Source organism: Astatotilapia calliptera, chromosome 7, assembly GCF_900246225.1.
Source record: "Astatotilapia calliptera chromosome 7, fAstCal1.2, whole genome shotgun sequence".
Classification (NCBI taxonomy): domain Eukaryota; kingdom Metazoa; phylum Chordata; class Actinopteri; order Cichliformes; family Cichlidae; genus Astatotilapia; species Astatotilapia calliptera.
In genome coordinates, this window is record NC_039308.1 from 41,301,668 (window position 1) to 41,320,648 (window position 18,981).

Sequence of the window (18,981 nt, forward strand, 5' to 3'; positions counted from 1 at the left end):
CCAGCGTTTTGCAATAATACCAGATTTGTCCTCTCCTTTCATTCTGGGAATGGATTTTATGGCAAGAGCTTCTGTTTCTATTCACATTCCCACTAGAACCGTCTACATTGAGGACATCCCCTGCCCACTCGCAGACGATGAAGAGGACCTTCAAAATGATTACTCACATTCACCTGGAACACTGATGTCTTTGGACTTGGTTCGCTCAGACTTAACAGCCAAACTGTCTGAAGCAAGTCTCTCAGAGAACAACAAGGATGCTTTACTCAATCTGCTCAGCAAGTTTAGCTCCTTGTTTGATGGTCAACTTGGTCGAACGGCTCTCACTGAGCACGCCATAGAGACTGGCAATGCAACACCTGTCAATCTCCCACCCTATCGCACGTCACCTGCTAAGAAACGTGTGATTGAAGAACAAGTACAACAAATGTTGAAGGACAACATCATTGAACCTTCCACAAGCCCTTGGGCAGCTCCTGTAGTCATTGTAAATAGAGCGGCCACGGAACCAAGGTTTTGTGTGGACTTTCGAGGGCTCAACCAAGTTACCCGAAAAGACTCTTATCCCCTGCCTCGTGTAGATGAGTCTTTGGACTTTCTGGCAAGAGGAAAGTTTGTCTCGACATTGGACTTAGCGCGAGGCTATTGGCAGGTTGCTGTAGCAGAGGACTCGAAGCCTAAAACTGCCTTCATCTCTCACTGCGGTCTCTTCCAGTTTTGGGTGCTGCCCTTTGGGCTCTGCAACGCACCTGCAACTTTTCAGAGACTCATGAACTCTGTGCTTGCTGGCCTCATTTACAAAACGTGCGCAGTCTACCTGGATGACATTGTTATCGCCTCACCTACCTTTGAACAGCACTTAGTGGATCTTGAGGAGGTGCTGGGCAGACTCCAGGCTGCTGGCTTGTCATTGAAGCTCAAAAAGTGCCAATTCTGCCTCGATGAATTCACCTTTCTCGGGTACCGCATCACATCATCAGGTGTTAAGCCCGATCCAGACAAAGTAAAGGCGGTTAAGGAGTTTGATACCCCAACCTCAGTGAAACACGTCCGTCAGTTCCTTGGCTTAACTGGCTATTATCGATGCTTCATTCAGAATTATGCCCGCCATGCCGAACCTCTTCACGCCATCACCAGAAAGGACAATGCTTTCCACTGGGACGACAGCTGTCGAAGGGCCATGGACACTTTGAAGGATCATGTCACATCAGCCCCGATCCTGTCATTTCCAGACTTCAACCGTCCCTTTTCCATTCACGCCGATGCATGTGACATTGGTCTTGGGGCAGTGTTGATGCAAAAGGATGACAAGGGTCGTGAGTACGTTGTGGCTTTTGCTAGTCGCTCCCTTCACAAAGCTGAACTCCCCTACTGCACTTCAGAGAAGGAGTGTCTCGCTGTGATATGGGCTCTGGAACACTTCCGCCCGTATGTTGAAGGTGTTCATGTTACTATCTTCACTGACCACAACAGTCTCAGGTGGCTCATGTCTCGTCAAAACCCAACGGGCCGACTCGCCCGCTGGTCACTTCATTTGCAGGACTTTGATTTCACAATAGTGCACAAACCTGGTGCACAGAACAAAGTTCCCGACGCACTGTCACGCAACCCTTTGCCTCTGACCTGTGACAGGCCGACTGATCTTTTACCAGATCATGCTGTTATGGGCAGCCTGGACATTCGTACTCTGCCCCCCGTCATTCTGGCTGACCGTTCACAATTGAGACCGCTGCAGTTAGACGATCATGTCACAGGTCCACTCCTCAGAGACATTGAAGCAGACTCTCTGAACAGCTCGGACAATGCCACCTTGTTACAGTATGTTGTGTATGACTCTCTTTTGTATCACAGAGAACCCAAGTCCACATGTGCTTTGCACCCTTTGAAAGAGCTGAAACTGTTTGCCCCTACTTCCATTAGAGGCACCTTGCTGGACTATTACCACGACCACCTCACAGCAGGTCACTTGGGTGTTTCTAAGACATTGGCTAGACTGCGTTTTAGGTTTTTCTGGCCCAAAATGGCAGCTGATGTGAAACACTATGTGATTTCATGCTCAGTGTGCCAACTCACCAAGCCAAGTCAAAAAAAAGCAGCCGGTCTTATGGTTCCCATTGTCCCCCAGAAACCCTGGGAGTATGTGGGTGTGGATTTTGTTGGGCCACTTCCCCGCACCCCCACTGGTAATGCTTATTTGATCGTGTTTGTTGACTATTTGACTAAATGGGTTGAAGCCAGTGCTGTCAAAGAAGCTACATCTCAGGTAGCAGCTGGTAAATTCGTCACTGACATTTTTGCTAGACATGGTACACCCACTTACCTGATTTCTGACAGAGGGTCTCCTTTTGTGAGTGAGCTTTTTGAACATGTTGTTTCTGCATTAGGCTCGGTGCACAGACTCACTACGGCATATCACCCTCAGACAAATGCTACTGAACGCGTCAACCGGACTCTGAAAACTGCAATCCGCGCTTATGTAGGTGATAAGCACACATCATGGGACAAGTTTCTCCCTCAGATTTGCTTTGCTCTGCGCACCGCCCCTCATGACAGTACAGGTTTGACTCCTGCCATGATGCTTTATGGTCGTGAGTTAGACACCCCGCTTGACCTTATCACTCAGCCTTCTACAGCAGGTGTTGATGAACCGGGTGTGCCTTACCCTGAGACTCTGAGAGCCTCCCTGCAGGAAGCTCACGACCACGCCAAAGCAGCTTTGGACTATAGCCATGACAGACAAAAACATTACTATGACTTGAGACATCGACATGCCACGTTTCGTGTTGGTGACCTTGTGAGAGTTAAGACACACCCCAGGTCAAATGCTCAGTCTAACTTTACTGCTAAACTTGCACCACTGTTTCAGGGACCATTGTGTGTATCTCAGAGACTCAGTGATGTTAATTACAGGCTCACTTGGGTGGACTCCGGTGTGGATGCAGGTGTTTATCATGTTGTGAACATGCAACCGTTCCATACCTGGGACTCTCTCACTTCCAAAGAACATTCTGTTTCATCGCCTGCCGAGAGAGAGACCGCAGAGGGTCTGAACTCTGACTCTCAGGCCCACCCTGGCCCCCCTGCAGACACTGACATTGGCTCTGAGCCATTCCCCTTTGATTTACTGGACATTGACTCTTCTTCTGGTGTGGGCGCTGTTCCAGAGAGTGTTTCACCCAGATCTGTCCAGCACCCAGCTGCTGGTGGACATTACAATCTCAGGCTCAGACGTTGCCCCAGAGTTATGTCTGGCTGGAGCAACAAAAGATGGACTAATGATTTTCACACAACCAGGCTTGATCTGAAGTGAAATGTTCTGGTTAAACCTGTTTGATGCTGTCTTGTTGCATTGCTACTTTGAGTCATGATATGTAGATGTTTCTGTTTGCTCTACTTAATCCAGTTTTATGGCTCTTTAGTGCGTTAAGGTTCATTCTTGGCATTTACTTTAAAAACAAAAAAAAGGAAAAAGTGAAAAAACTAAGAAGACTGATTTTCCACTGTACATGTTCGTCTTATTTTCACCAATTTCATTTTTAAATGGTCTTTTGCCCTGTGTGTGCACTAATCTTAGCTGTAACCTCTATGTATAGGGTACTGTTAGGTGTGGTGTGTGCTTTTCCAGCTGTGTATGGCTGAGGACAGCCTTTTTCTCACCAGGGGGGACTATGTAACAGTTGCTATCGTAATGCAGTGTATCACCACATGGCGGCGCCTCCTGTCTCACGACTGGTGTCACCCCCTTTTTTGTTCTTCTTCGCACTCCTCCTGTAATGGATGCTCCCGTGTGTACGCGGACTAGTGTGCTCTTCAGTAATGTGTGGTAGAGGTAGCACTTATTTTTGATATTGTAAATAAATGAGTACTTTTTGGAAAGTCAGAAGCTGTTGCTCATTCGCTATCCACCTGCACACCTCCGCGGCTGGCTTCATCTCCACCGCACGTTACAACCACAGACTGGGATGTGCTCCTGAGCCCACATGGTGAGGACATAGAGGGGGCGACACACTGTCTTACAGACTATCTCAACTTTTGTGTGGACACAGTCGCCCCTGCTAAGACGGTACGGTGTTATCCTAATAACAAACCGTGGGTAACACAGGAAGTCAAAGCTGTCCTCAACATGAAGAAGAAGGCTTTCAGGAGCAAAGTGAAGGAGGAGATGAAAGCAGCACAGCGGGAGGTGAAACGCTGCCTGAGGGAAGCAAAGGACACCTACAGGAGGAAGGTGGAGCAGAAGTTGGAGAGGAACAATATGAGGGAGGTCTGGAATGGTGTGAAAACCATCACAGGCCACAACACCAAGAAAAGCACAGTGGGGGGGACTGTGGAGAAGGCAAACGAACTTAACAACTTCTTCAACAGGTTTGACCAGCCCACAACCCCCCCACCCTCACCCTCACTACAGAGTCCAATCCCCACTCTCCTACCTCCCTCGCTTCCCCCCCTTCCTGACACCATGACACCCCCCTCCTCCAATCCCTCTCTCAGCAGCAAGACATCTCCCCCCCTCCCCTCCTCCCAAACATCTCCCAGTGTCACAGTGGATCAGGTCAGGAGACAACTGAGGAAGCTTCGCCCCAGAAAGGCAGCAGGCCCAGACAAGGTGTGTCCTAGGATGCTAAAGGCGTGTGCTGCTGAACTTGGGGAGCCGCTACAACGAGTCTTCAACCTCAGTCTGCGACTGGGGAGAGTGCCCGCCCTATGGAAGACATCCTGCAAAAAGAACCGGCCCAATGAGCTGAATGACTTCCGACCGGTGGCACTGACGTCACATCTTATGAAGACTCTAGAGCGGCTCTTCCTCAACCTCCTCCGACCACAGGTACAACATGCCCAGGACCCACTACAGTTTGCATACAAGGCGGGTGTCGGAGTGGAGGATGCCATCCTGTACCTCCTACACAGAGCCCACTCACACCTGGATGGGGGAAAAGGCACGGTCAGGATCCTGTTTCTTGACTTTTCCAGTGCCTTTAATACCATCCGGCCCTGTATGCTTCAGGAAAAACTGAACAGGATGGAGGTGGACCCCTGCCTGGTGGCTTGGATCTCCGACTACCTCACCGACAGACCACAGTACGTCAGGCTGAAGGACATGCCGACCACAGAGCTAGCCCTCCTGATCAGTTTCTCCAGCCTGGATGAGTCCTTCTTTGCTGTGCTGCTCCCCCAGCACACCACAGCATAGAAAAGTACTCCAGCAACCACCGACTGGTAAAACATCCTCAGGAGCTTCCTGCAGATGTTAAAAGACCTCAGCCTCCTGAGGAAGTACAGTCGGCTTTGGGCTTTTTTATACAGGTGCTCTGTGTTGCATGACCAGTCCAGTTTATTGTCCACCCACAGCCCGAGGTACTTGTACTTGTTGACCACCTCCACCTCCTCCCCCTCTATCTGAACCGGCAGTGGACCTTCTCTGGACCTCCCGAAGTCCACAACCAGTTCCTTAGTCTTTGAGGTGTTGAGTTGCAGGTGGTTTGTGTGACTCCAAAGTATCGGTATCGGATCAGTATTGTCGATACCACCATGAATTTTACTTGGTATCGGATTGGAAAAGAAATCAGTGGTATCGCACATCATTAGTTTGAGAACCACTGGTGTAGAAAATATGGAAAACCCAACAACTCCACAAAAGTGTCTCTATCGCCCCCTGGTGTCTGGCTGCAGTATTGTTCAAAAACCCCACACCCTCGACATTAGAAGATGGAACGGGGACAAAGTAAAAGTTCTCCTGAGATAAATTTTTCCAAAAGATGGTTTCAGCAATTATTATTAGTTGTTCTCATCATGTTGAGGGGTCTCCTTTATCATAAGTTTGATTTTAATTTGTTAAATTGATGCGCAACATCATTTTTGATTGGCAGCTGCACTTACAGAGAAAATTGCATATATCGCTGTTCAGGTACTGAAGCTACAGCAAAGTAAGCCATAACTTTTAAGGAAATGTCTGTAGAGCTCTAAAAATAATTTTAGCAAAGCACAGATCTGGGGAAGGATGCAGAAAAATGTCTGCAGCTTTGACAGTTCCATGAGCCCAGTGGCCTCCATCAACCATAAATGCAAGAAGTTGGAAGCCACTAGGATTTTTCCTAGATCTGGCTATCCAAACAATCTGAGCCATCAGAGTAGAAGAGCCTTAGTCAGGGAGGTGACCAAAAACCGAATCGTCACTTTGACAGTGATCCAGCATTGCTCTATAAAAATGGTTGTCCTGCAGCACTCTGCCAATCAGGCCATGATGGTGTGGCCAGACAGAAGCCATAAGACACATAACAGCCTAGCCAAAAGGCAGCTGAAGGGTTCTCAGTTCATGAGAAACAAAATTATCTGGTCTGATGAAACAAGAATTGAAATCTTTGGCCTGAATGGCATGCATTATGTCTGCACCAGACATCAATTGTCACCTGGCCAATACCATCCCTACAGTGAAGCATCATGCTGTGCGTATGTCTTTTTTCACCAACCAGAACTGGGAGACTTGTCAGGGTCAAGGGAAATTTATGCAGGAATGTACAGAGACATCCTTGATGATAACCTGCTCCTGAGAGCTCAGACTGGGGCATAGGTTCATCTTCCAACAGGAAAATGACCCTAAACACACAACCGTAACAAAGGAGTGGCTTTGGGACCATTCTGTGAATGTCTTTGAGTGACCCAGCCAGATCCCAGACTTGAGCCCAATTGAAAATCTCTGGAGAGATCTGAAAATGGCTGTGCACTAGTGTTTCCCTTCCAACCTGATGGAGGAGGAGAGGTTTTACAAAACACAAACACAAACCACACACATATGTGTGTGTGTGTGTGTGTGTGTGTGTGTGTGTGTGTGTGTGTGTGTGTGTGTGTGTGTGTGTGTGCAGAAATGTCAAGCAAACATTTTTCTCTTTCCAATTTAGGGGTATTGTGTGTAGAATTTTGAGGTGAAAAAGGAATTTAATCCATTTTGGAATAGGACTGTAATATGACAAAATGTGCAGTTAGTGAAGCACATACATACTTGTCCTTTTCCCTAATCTAAATTGATTTATTTTGTTTTTGACACAATTTTGGAAAATTTTGTCAAAATCTGTCAATTCCATTTGGGGATTATTTTGTCTTCATGTGTATATTCTCTTGTTTACATACTTGTATACCTTTTTGTTATTTCTTTCTGAAGTTTTGTATTTCATCTTCATAATGTTTGTCTATCAGGTTTCTTTGCTTTTCTATGGAACAGTCATCTTACTAACTTCTGTTTCCATCATATGAACATGATCCTGGTCTTTAATAGTACAGACTGATAATCCTGTGCATAATCCTATCAATTTTTACAGTAGCTTCCTCTTTTTCCTGTTACTACTTAGAATCACTTAGAAGAGCTGCTGTCATTTGAGGTTTTCTTAACTGTGACGTGAATAAGAGATATAAAAATAAAGTTCTGTTTTTTTTTGTAAAAACTGCGTTACAGTTTTTCATATCTCATGTAAAGTTAATGCTACTTCTCAGATCGGTTATGTTTACTTTAGATGACCACTAGCGCTTTTTCCTTCATAGCTTGGCAAAAGTGCATCAGTAGCTCATAACATTATGTTAGCTTCAACACACTTACCTTTTAAGGTGAATTGTCTGCAAATGTCGCCCCTGCGACACATGGTAGGGCATCTTGTATTCTTTGAGCTCAAGCATAAAATGTGTCTATATGTCTGCTGCTCTCTTTTTCCAAGGCTTTAAAAAGGCTTTCATAATTAGAGTTTCATGGGTGATGGTCCATTGGAGCTGGTTGTACAGGCTTCAAAAATTTCCATGAAACCTCCTTTTTGTGCAAGGAAATTAGTGATGAATTCTGAGCTGATTATTTTGAATATTTTTGTCTGGTTTTTCATTTGCTGAAGAACATGCATTACATTTTGCAATGCATTACTTAAAAAGAGTACTTAATTACTCATTGGAGAAAGTAACTACTTGTCACATTACTTTCATGTCATTCCGTAGTATAGTTTGAACTGCATTGTCACATAAATATTATTAATAAATCTGGGGCTAGTTGAAACGCAGCCAAAAGAAACATTAATGAATGAAACATGAATCAATTTTATTGGAATTCCACGTGAAAGACCAACACAAAGTGGTGCACACGTGAGAAGTGGAACGAAAATCATACATGATTCCAAACATGTTTCACATATAAATAACTGAAAAGTGGGGTGTGCGTAATTATTCAGCTCCCTTTGGTCTGAGTGCAGTCAGTTGCCCATAGACATTGCCTGATGAGTGCTAATGACTAAATAGAGTGCACCTGTGTGTAATCTAATGTCAGTACAAATACAGCTGCTCTGTGACGGCCTCAGAGGTTGGTCGTGTCCAAATTCATGGGCTGCATCCTCCTGAGGACGGATTTGTAGACCGATTACGTCACAGCGACGCACCGAAGGCTGTCCAAATTCGTAGACTCCTCCGAATGCAGCCGACAAATGGGTCCTCCTTTTCTCCGAATTTGAAGGATGGGTCGGGTGTGTCCTTCGTGGCCTATCATATCCCAGAATTCGTAGCGCGGCCCAGCCAAACTCCAGTTTCCAGCAATGGCGGCCGCTACTAAGTTTTAAAATTACTCTTATTAATCGTTCTGGGTCACAAAATAAACTTTTAACATATTTTCAGGCGAGAATGTGGGTGTGTAAACTTCAAATATCTGCTCGGTTTATCAAGACATTGCATATTTGCAAAAGTGGTTCGACGTTTTCGGAGACGTCTGTTACCCACCAGCTCGATAGCTAGCCGAGAGCTCGAGGGTTACTGAAGCCGCTGAGAACGGCACAACTCCCAGCACATCATTTTCAGATCACCGCAGACTTTCGCTACTCAGGTTAAACGTGATATATAATTCACTTAGACAACCTAAAAATGTTATTGTTGGGCTTTTTTCAGTGTTTTTTTGTTTTTGTTTTTTTGTTTTTGTGAGTAAATCGGTTTGGCTGAGATTAAAGTTATTAGATTAGATTAGATAAAATAAAACTTTATTAATCCCCCTCCTCCTTGGTTTTCACACAGCTGAATAAACGTCAAACAGAAAACTGATTAAACGGAAGTGTGAGACGGTCGAGAATTTACGCCAGTGTCCTGTTATATTTTAGATAGAAAGGAGCAGACGGCTGAGTTTATTAAACTCCACCGAGATAGCGGTGACGCTAATCAGAAGGCTAGACCGTCCAATTCCACAGCCGTTTACTTCCGGCCTACCCGACCTTCTGAGGACCCGGCCCACGTAGACCGCGAAGGCTGGGTCCCCAGGAGGATGCAGCCCATGAATTTGGACACGACCGTTGTCTAAGAGAATATTGGGAGCAACAACACCATGAAGTCCAAAGAACACACCAGACAGGTCAGGGATAAGGTTATTGAGAAATTTAAAGCAGGTTTAAGCTACAGAAAGATTTCCCAAGCCTTGAACATCCCACGGAGCACTGTTCAAGCGATCATTCAGAAATGGAAGGAGTATGGCACAACTGTAAACCTACCAAGACAAGGCCGTCCACCTAAACTCACAGGCCGAACAAGGAGAGCGCTGATCAGAAATGCAGCCAAGAGGCCCATGGTGACTCTGGACGAGCTGCAGAGATCTACAGCTCAGGTGGGGGAATCTGTCCATAGGACAACTACTAGTCGTGTACGGCACAAAGTTGGCCTTTATGGAAGAGTGGCAAGAAGAAAGCCATTGTTAACAGAAAACCATAAGAAGTCCCATTTGCAGTTTGCCACAAGCCATGTGGGGGACACAGCAAACGGATGGATGGAACCAAATACAGGGCAATCTTGGAAGAAAACCTCTTGGAGTCTGCAAAAGACTTGAGACTGGGGCGGAGGTTCACCTTCCAGCAGGACAACGACCCTAAACATAAAGCCAGGGCAACAATGGAAAGGTAGAGACATACCCTAAAAGACTGGCAGCTGTAATTGCAGCAAAAGGTGGTTCTACAAAGTATTGACTCAGGGGGCTGAATAATTACGCACACCCCACTTTTCAGTTATTTATTTGTAAAAAAAATGTTTGGAGAGGTGAGGGGAGCCACCAAACTGAAGAAGGAGTCCTAGTAGGGCTGTCTTGGTTGACACGCTTCTACAATGTTGCATAGAGATCAGGGGCAGTACCCCTGGATTGGCCGACCAGGGTGGTGGTTCCCATCTTTATGAAAGGGGTCGATGAGGTCCACCCCTTGTCAAATTTTAATCTATTTTGTCTACATTTTATTGAAAACAATTTAAATAAAACATTAAACTGTTTCTTCAATTTTAAGCTGCACTTCCAATGTTTTTTGTAATGTAATTTTGACTATAGTAGCAAAAGCTTGACAGCTGAGAGAGTAAATTCAGTCTTCACCTCCAGTTTTTAAAATGACACTGCGCAATGCACATATACTTTTATTACACCTCCAAAAGCCACCAACAACAAATTCAGATCATGTCAGTAACAGATCATATGTCAAAACTGTCGATTAGAAGATTTTAATGACAATAACTTCTGAAATGTAATAACGTTGAATTGCAGTTCTGTTCATCTGTATTTATGCATTTAAATGAACTGCTTAATGGTTCCTGGAAGTTTTGTCAATTTGTGACAATTAACCAAACATTTTAAACCCTCATTCATGGGCCTGTCTTGATCCCTCTCTGCAGACTCTGTTCTTGTGCACAGTATCATGCATTAGCTTATTCCTTCTGTAGTTATAACTTAAACACTATCTTGGAATCATGTGGAAAGCTCTTCCTCTTAGGCTCTTCCACCTTGAAGCCACAGATATGAGAGCTGTGTTCTAAACTGCCCCAATGTATAAGCCTTACATTTTTGTCAACCAGCTTAAACTCAAGCAAGCATGCAGCTCTTGTTAGTGCCCTATTTTTTATTTTGTGAAAGCAGTAGTTTATATTAGCCTGATCCCCACCTGTTAAGTTCTATAGTACATAAAAAAATGCAATATCTATTTAAATCTATTTTCATTGCACTAAATGCCGTGTAAGGTATCTTTATGGTCCTTGAAATTAGACACAAAAATCATAAGAAAACAAAATGACCTCACAAATCAAGCATTGCCAATGTGTCCCCGGAGAAACAGTTGTGACATGATGGTAATGAAGATGGTGATGATGAAAATGGAAACATCAGCTGAGGAATGCTCAAGGTAATAAAAAAAACTTACTTGTGCACAGCAGAGCAGAAAAGGCATTAATGGCTGCCCTAGGAAAAAAACAGAAAAGTGACGTCTGACTCATTTGAATCAACACCAAATTAAAATAAAAAACGAATTGCATTTGTAATTGTCAAAGTAAATCTTTATGTATGAGTGAACATGAAATTATTTGACTTCTAAAATTAGAAACATCTTGACTCAGGGTGACGCTGAAAAATTGATTCATCTTCATTATTACTTCCAGTCTGGACTACTGTAGTTCATTTTTGTCAGGATGTCCTAAAGCTCCCTGAAAAGCCTTCAGTTGATCGAAAATGCTGCAGTGAGAGTACTGACAAGGACTGGAAAGTGAGTATTTTTCTCCTGTATTGCCTTGTCTTAGCTACCTGTTAATTCCAGAACTGAATTTAATATCTTTCTTCTTACATACAAGGTCTTGAATTGTCTTTTCTTAAAGGCTTCAGAGTACCATATTGTCCCAATTGAGCACTTTGCTCTCAAACTGCTGGCTTACTGAGCCTGTGGAACCAAGTAGAGTTTGGATCTGGGAAAAAGACACTTTCTATCCTTTAAGATTAACCCGAAAACTTTTCTTTTTGATAAAGCATATAGTTAGGGCTGGATTAGTTGACCCTGAATACTGCCTTAGATATACCGGTAACTAAGATATTAAATATAACTGTGCTAATAACACAGATGTGGTTGTTTTAATATACGCATTGAAGGACATTTAGTCAAAAATGGCTCCAAGTGTTACTGGAGGTCAAGGTAATGCCATCTAGAGTAAGAATCGTGTTTGTAAAATGGTACAAGAAAGTCAATTTAATCTGAATTTAGAAACAAGGCATTAGAGTTCATCCAGGTCTGTATGTCTTTAAGACATTCATGCAGTTTAACTAATCGGTGTATGTCATCTGGCTTCATGGATCGATAAAGCTAGGTATCATCTGCATAGCAATGAGAATGCACTGTATGTTATGGCTTCTACCAATACTGCCTAATGTATTATGCCTGTATAATTTAAACAGAATTGGTCCAAAAACAGAACCCTGTGGTACTCTATAACAGTGCTTAGTGTTTGACTCTCCATTTACACGAACAAATTAGAGTTAATGATATTAGCGAGCTATGATTCAAACCACTGCAGGGCAGTAACTTTAATGGCTAACACATTTTGTAATCACTGTGTTAACATTTTGTGGTCTGTGGTGTCAAATGCTACACTGAGGTCAAGTAAGTAAGTAAAATGCATTTATAAACACTTTTTACAGGTAAAAATCACAATATACTTTACAATAAAACCAGAAATAAAATATATCATAAGAATGAACAAAAAAAAAAAACATAAAACAACAATTTACCTAAAGGTTGTCAGTATGCCTTCAGCTGTTTTTTAAATGAATCAGTGGAGTTTACAGAGTAAAGGCAGTGGAAGAAAAATCCACAACCTTGCCCAAAAAGTCATATCCCCATGAATTTTTAAACAGAGTACGTGGGTCCAGCAGGAATCTCCAACCCAGTATTACAGGAAACAGGAAAACATGTAATAGACAGGCCGGTCCACCATGTCCATTTCATGCTTTGCTGCTTTAAAACTGGAAATAGACACACATGCAGAAGTTGTATTACTGCATGCAGATGTTGCATTACAAGCAGGGGGGAGATAATATCTTTAAAGCCTAAATACACTTCTCCGTGACAGTGTACTATACCTGGACTATAACAAAATCTCAGTTTCTCTGCCCATATGGAAAAGATATATATAAATCTTATAAAGTTTGTATCTGTCTTGTGTGAAACTTGTATGAAAAGCATATAAGTGTGAAAACAGATATAAGATCCCTTGAAAAATTATATAATGAAACGTGTATGTTTTGGATACTTACTAAAACAATGTATGAAAGTAATGCGAAAGTGGCCACTTTCATGAGTAATCACATATAAGTTTTTACTATTTCTTTTCCGTATGGGTGACCACCACCCTGCCTGTCACCCAGTGAGAGCTGGGACAGGCTACTGGTCCCACTGCAACCCTTAACTGGACAGGCGATTAAGAAAATGGATGGATCAATGGGGGGCAGTTAAATATTCTCATATATGGTTAAATGTGGCTTGTAGTTTAAAGAACTATGAGTGGTCAGTAGACAGTGACACAATTTTATAAGTTTGGTTCTTGATGCCGTCACATTGTATTGAAGTTCAGACTTTAATTCGAAGGATTTAATAAAACCATTACTTGAACTATTTATCCAAATATAGCCTATCATAGTTGTCATTGGCTTTATTTATTATCGCAGTTCTCACCCAAAGGTTTCTCAAGGCAAAAAAATAGGATATTCTTCCATGTCAGCAACCTCATCTCAGTCATGCTTTTCAGTATTGAAGACAGTACTGTAGTCAGAGAGATCCCCAAACAAGCTGCAACTGAAAGCATCTACAGTTAAAGTCTAGCTGAGCGTCCCAAGGGAGTCCATGAATTCTGAACTTCAGCCAATCATGTGCTGCAAAAATGTTCATCCAGAACAATTCAAGGGTCCAGCGCACCAGGCCCAGGGTAGTGTCTCGAGTGAATGTCTGGTGAGCATCTGGTGGCCGGGCCAGAAAAGCAACATGGGTCCGTCCGCCTGTGGGCCCACCACCCGCAGGAGTCGACATAGGGCTTCAGTGTTAGTGGATCGAGAGGTCCTGGCACTCCGATCCCTAGCTTCCAAAACTGGTATTATAAACAGCTAGCTATAATTCATCAACTATTTCTATAAACCACTTGAATTAATGCTGAAAGTCTGCACTTAAATCACACCTTGATTGTTTAATTTAGAGTCCACTGCGGTACTGCAGAAAGCAAAATTACAAAAAAATTGTGTCAAAAACATTATTGGATTCTGGATGAAAAATTGTTCAAAAGCCTATGGCCCTGACTGTATCTATATGGTAAAACTGATCAGTGGAAAATGCAGAAAGCCCTTAGGATACTTACTTAATAGCATGCAGATGCTTGGTTGTGTATTGAGGAATGAGGCGGTAGATGACATCCAGTCCATGGTTTTCTCCTATGAGGTTTGCTGTAGAAACTGTCAAGACAACACAACTGACTTTAACTCTGTTACTAAGATTATCAACATATAAGTTTAAACACAGCAACAGGTAAAGCTTCTGAAATACTCTCCCCTTAAAAATTAAGGTGGAGGCTTTACTTGTTAATGAAGAATTCAATAATAAAGTACTCTGGATGACAATGTATAAGGTAGGGTTTAGGATAAGGGTAAAGTTTGGATTAGAATTTAGAGAAATAGCAGCTATGATTATTTTTAGGGTAAGCCTCCAGGATATGAATTTAACTCCAAGCTGGTGACAAAAACAACTATATTGTTTACCTGATGAACAGAAGACTTGGATCACCCAGAGGCAGGCAGCAGTTCTCCTGGCATGCTGGCCACTGTGTTTCAGCAGATTCAGAGTCAGCAGCACTGCACCTGCCTCTTCTGCTTTCATACCAATACGACGGTCTACATATATATATATACATTGCAATGAATACGCATGGTGACAGTAAGTATTGTGAAAGTAAGTGATGAAAATTTTAAGAATGCAAGAAGTCAAAAACATCCAAAAATAACAGCAACCCCAATGAAAAAGTACTTAAAATAGTAGCATTCAAATATTAAAGTTATATGATTTTTTTCCATCTTTGGAAAATTACCATGAGTGTAATTGTGATTATTACTAGCAGTGATGTAGTAGCATTAATAGCTCTACATAGTTACACCAAGCAGTGATCGCTTGACATGGTGTAACATTAGCAGATGGCTAAACATATCTGCATTTCTAAATGACATATTAAGGACTAGTAATGACATGTAAATGATGAATTAAGCACTTGCTAATAATAACTAAGTGCTACCTAAATGTATTAGCAGTTTGCTTTGTATTTCCATTATAGACCTTTTGCTTTTTTTAAATATTGCAACATAGAATTAGAATAGAATAGAATTCAACTTTATTGTCATTGCACATGTCACAGTACAAGGCAACGAAATGCAGTTTGCATCCATCCAGAAGTGCTTTAGCCATGATATAAATATATTACAAAATACATATTAGCAATAATATAGGTATATAGATATATTACAGAAATGGGTCTGTTATAGGTATGAAGGTACAAAAATGGGTCTATTATGGGTATATTACAATGTACACGGTATGAAGGTATGTTATGAATATGCCTTCATACCATGTACATTGTAACATACAATGACCCTCAGTATGATTTAAATTGTTGGTCAGACAAATAAGCACAGATATATCTCTGTGAGAAGCTTTCATTATTCACACACAAACATAGCTGTCAGTGAATCAGGAACCACTGTGCTATTTTTGTAGATCATCTCACCTTTCCTAAACAAACTTTAAGAGTTAGAAAGAGTTATCACAATACATGTTGTTTTGTTCATTCCCACCTTTGTGTCCAACTTTAGCTAGCAGGTGCAGGAGTGGTATGAGTATAGTGTAGTTGGGACTGAAAGTGTGGCCATATTTAACCAGTGCAGTCAGCAGAGCCTCACTACCACCTTTCTTGATCATATAGTGGATGCGCCGATCTGTACCTGAACAGAGAGCAGAGGTTAGTGCTTGGCTGAAAGGGACTGAAATATAAATAGTGCCTTTTTTTACTATTTTGAAAAAATATAAAGGATGCTACAAGCCGCATTCAAATGGGCATTCATCAAGTACTTCTATTTATTGCAAAGGACATTACTGCTCCAAATGAAGACTTAAACCTTAGTCATCCTCAGAATACGAGGGGTGTGACAGCCACAGATATCTTCCAAGTGCCCTCACCTTCTAATTCTGAAAAATATTACTTATCTGATAATAAAATCTCTTTTCTTTCCCTTCTTTTATTTATTTACCTTTTTTGCAATTCCCCTATTTTATTTGTTTTTCTATCTATGTACTCAGCTGTAACCAGTTTCCACATTTGATCCTATTATATGTCTATATATAGACACATCATTGCCTTTGTTACCTGCAGAAGTTCAGCCTCTGGCTGCTGGGCTGGGGTCTGAATACACTCAGCTTTGACATCACTTGTTGTTGATTAGCTTCTTAGCAATCTGTCTAAGAGCCACAGTTCTGTTAGCAGTATACTGCAGTTGTTTCTGTCTTGGATGTTGTTTGGATTTCACCATTGCACTTATGTCCTTTCATGCAATACAAATAAAATTAATGTCCATATTGCCACTTCTCAAAAGCTATAAACCACTCTATATTTTTTGTCTTCCCAGCATACATGTGTATGCTGTTTTCTTCCTATCCTTCCTGGTGCATATATCTGAAAAAACAAGTAACGCAAGTAACAAAATAATATTAATTTTAATGTATTTACAGAATTTAGTACAGTAACGCATTACATAACTGCATTACTAAAAATAGGATTACTGTCATCCATTCATTTGGCACATGCTACACCCAGCCCTAGATGCCAGCTGAAGTCAAATGAGCTCTGTTTTCTTCTACCTCCCAATTAAAGTGTGTGATCCTAGCTACAGTGGCCGCTGTATGACAAACAACTGTGGCTGATATTTATCTGCATAGACTGTCACTCTGAGTGTGGGTTGCGGCTCCACTATTTACCTCAGCTGTCAATATGTTGGTTGTTTGTGTTTTTTTACTCATCTAAAACTTTGTGAATCTGTGTTTTGGGTCCGTTTTGTCAATCCACACAGTCTGCTTCTGCCACACTGTGACATAAAGGTGCAGACACATATTAAAATTTGCCTCTCCAGCACAAATGCCTACGAGTTCTCCTCTCCTTTCCCCCTTGGTATACTATATTTGTAGCTGGTCTCTAGCCTCGTACATAAATTGCAATTAGTTGGAACAGTGACGTTCATCCCGGCTATTTTATTCAGGATGATGAGGCAGCACGATGACTTCAAACCATTGCCCGCTCCTGTGTATTTTCAACTCTTTACTCCTTGAAAGGCTAGTAGGAATAATGCTTGAAGAACTTTTCTGAATTGAGGGGTTTCTGTCATATTTCAGACCTGCTTCTAGGTTTCTGACTATGCAGCTACCCTTGGAAAAACCTGGAAACTTTATTAATGATCATCAAGTCATGTTTTTATTGATATATATATAATGAGGAGTCAAAACTCATCTTAAAGGTACAGGGGAGGTCGTCAAATGTCATCTTTATGGAGGAAAAAAGTGAACGGATGAATTCTAAGTTCAAAAGATTGCATCTGCTTGTTGGAAGATGTAATTACACATGAATTTAAGTACAGTTATGAGTTCTTAGTAACTTAGTTTTTAGTATATTTAATTAAAAAAACAGACTGTGCCTTTAAAGGCTTTGTGTGTTTATTGGCATTTTCCATAGCACAACAACTTTTTACGTAAGGATGGAAACCAAATGGTGAGAAGATGATCTTACCAGCTGACAGAAGTTCATCCAAGACACTGAGGATATTTAAGGTGCTCTCCACATCCCCTACATTCTGCAGAGACAACACACACACACACACACACACGCACGCACGCACGCACGCACACACACACACACACACAGAGAGAGAGGGAGAGAGAGAGAATATAAGACATTTAAACCCACAAAATAAAAGAATAAAAAAGTTAGAATGCATCTAACCTACTTTTTTTTTTATTTAACCAGGAAGATCCCATTGAGATTAAAAACCTATTTTTGAACGGAGACCTGCCTAAGATAGGCAGCAGCAAATGTCTCACAGTTACAAAAATTACTCAATTAAACACAGGCAGCAACAACAGACATTCTAAAATAAATGAAAAATTAATTAATTAAATAAATAAATAAATAAATAAAGATAAAATTAAATAAAAATTCTAAAATTCAGTTAAAATGACAAACAATCTTATTGAAACAGTTGCATGTTATGGAATTGGTCACAAGGATTCTTAGTTTAGATTCAAAAGCACTTAATGAAATGAATTCAGTCATTTTCCAGTCGTTCTGCAGCTCGTTATAAGCAAAGGGTGCTAAATGGACAAAAGCTCTTTTGCCAAGTTCAGTTCGGGCAAATGGAACAGAAAGCAACAAGTAACCTTGCGGACGAAGAGAATAACGATCAGCATGTTTCATTGCAAGCAGGGAACACATATAGAAAGGCAGCAATCTGAGTATTGCCTTATATATAAAACTGTATAAATGAGAGTTCCTCCGACTGGCCAAAGCAGCCCCTCCCACCTGAGAGTATAACTGTGGTGTGTCTGAAATTTACAGTTAGTGATGAACCTCAGAGAAGCATGACACACAGTATCTAAATCAGAATGTGGACTCCATATACAATCCAAACAACCCAGCTGCTACTAATGGTTGTGGTTTTTGCACTTTTTTAGTGACTGTCACTACATATTGTTATTCTTGTTTTTGTTGAATGATTTTATCACTCAACAAAGCTGATTTTTCTTGCTTGTGTTTATATGAAAGTGGAATGATTGCAATTTGTTTTGCAAATTCTCATGTTTTGTGAATCTCTTATAATTGTCTTCATGTCATCAGCTGTCAGGACTGAGGCCTGCAATCCCAAAGTTGAGCACAGTCAGCTGATTATGACCAGATGGAACACGGTGAGTGTAGTAGTGTTAGGATGCCTGGGTCATCGACCCAGGGTTTTTGAGTTTATGATCATCCTGGCCAATGACCATAACCCCCGTACCTTATTTAAAATTTTTAACTCTGTGGTTAACCCTTCCCCGGACATGCCTTTAATTCATTCTCAGGGTCTTTGTGAGCGATTTCAAACTCACTTTTTAAAAAAGGTCTCATCTCTTAAGTCCT

The 18,981-nt window shown here is 41.7% G+C and overlaps 1 protein-coding gene across 3 annotated transcripts in view; it reads right to left on the minus strand.

Annotated features, from left to right (window-relative positions):
• Window positions 1-18,981, minus strand: part of agbl1 (AGBL carboxypeptidase 1) — a 91,975-nt gene that overhangs the window by 50,571 nt on the left and 22,423 nt on the right. For 2 of the 3 annotated variants that reach the window (XM_026174781.1, XM_026174779.1), the window contains exons 3-7: window positions 17,599-17,662; window positions 15,620-15,766; window positions 14,537-14,668; window positions 14,140-14,233; window positions 11,172-11,209 (exon numbers count right to left, since the gene is read on the minus strand). In XM_026174781.1, coding sequence (XP_026030566.1) covers window positions 11,172-11,209; window positions 14,140-14,233; window positions 14,537-14,668; window positions 15,620-15,766; window positions 17,599-17,662 — 475 coding nt within the window. Of the gene's footprint in view, window positions 1-11,171; window positions 11,210-13,962; window positions 13,995-14,139; window positions 14,234-14,536; window positions 14,669-15,619; window positions 15,767-17,598; window positions 17,663-18,981 lie in introns of all 3 variants that reach the window. The other variant, XM_026174780.1, reaches the window with a different exon arrangement.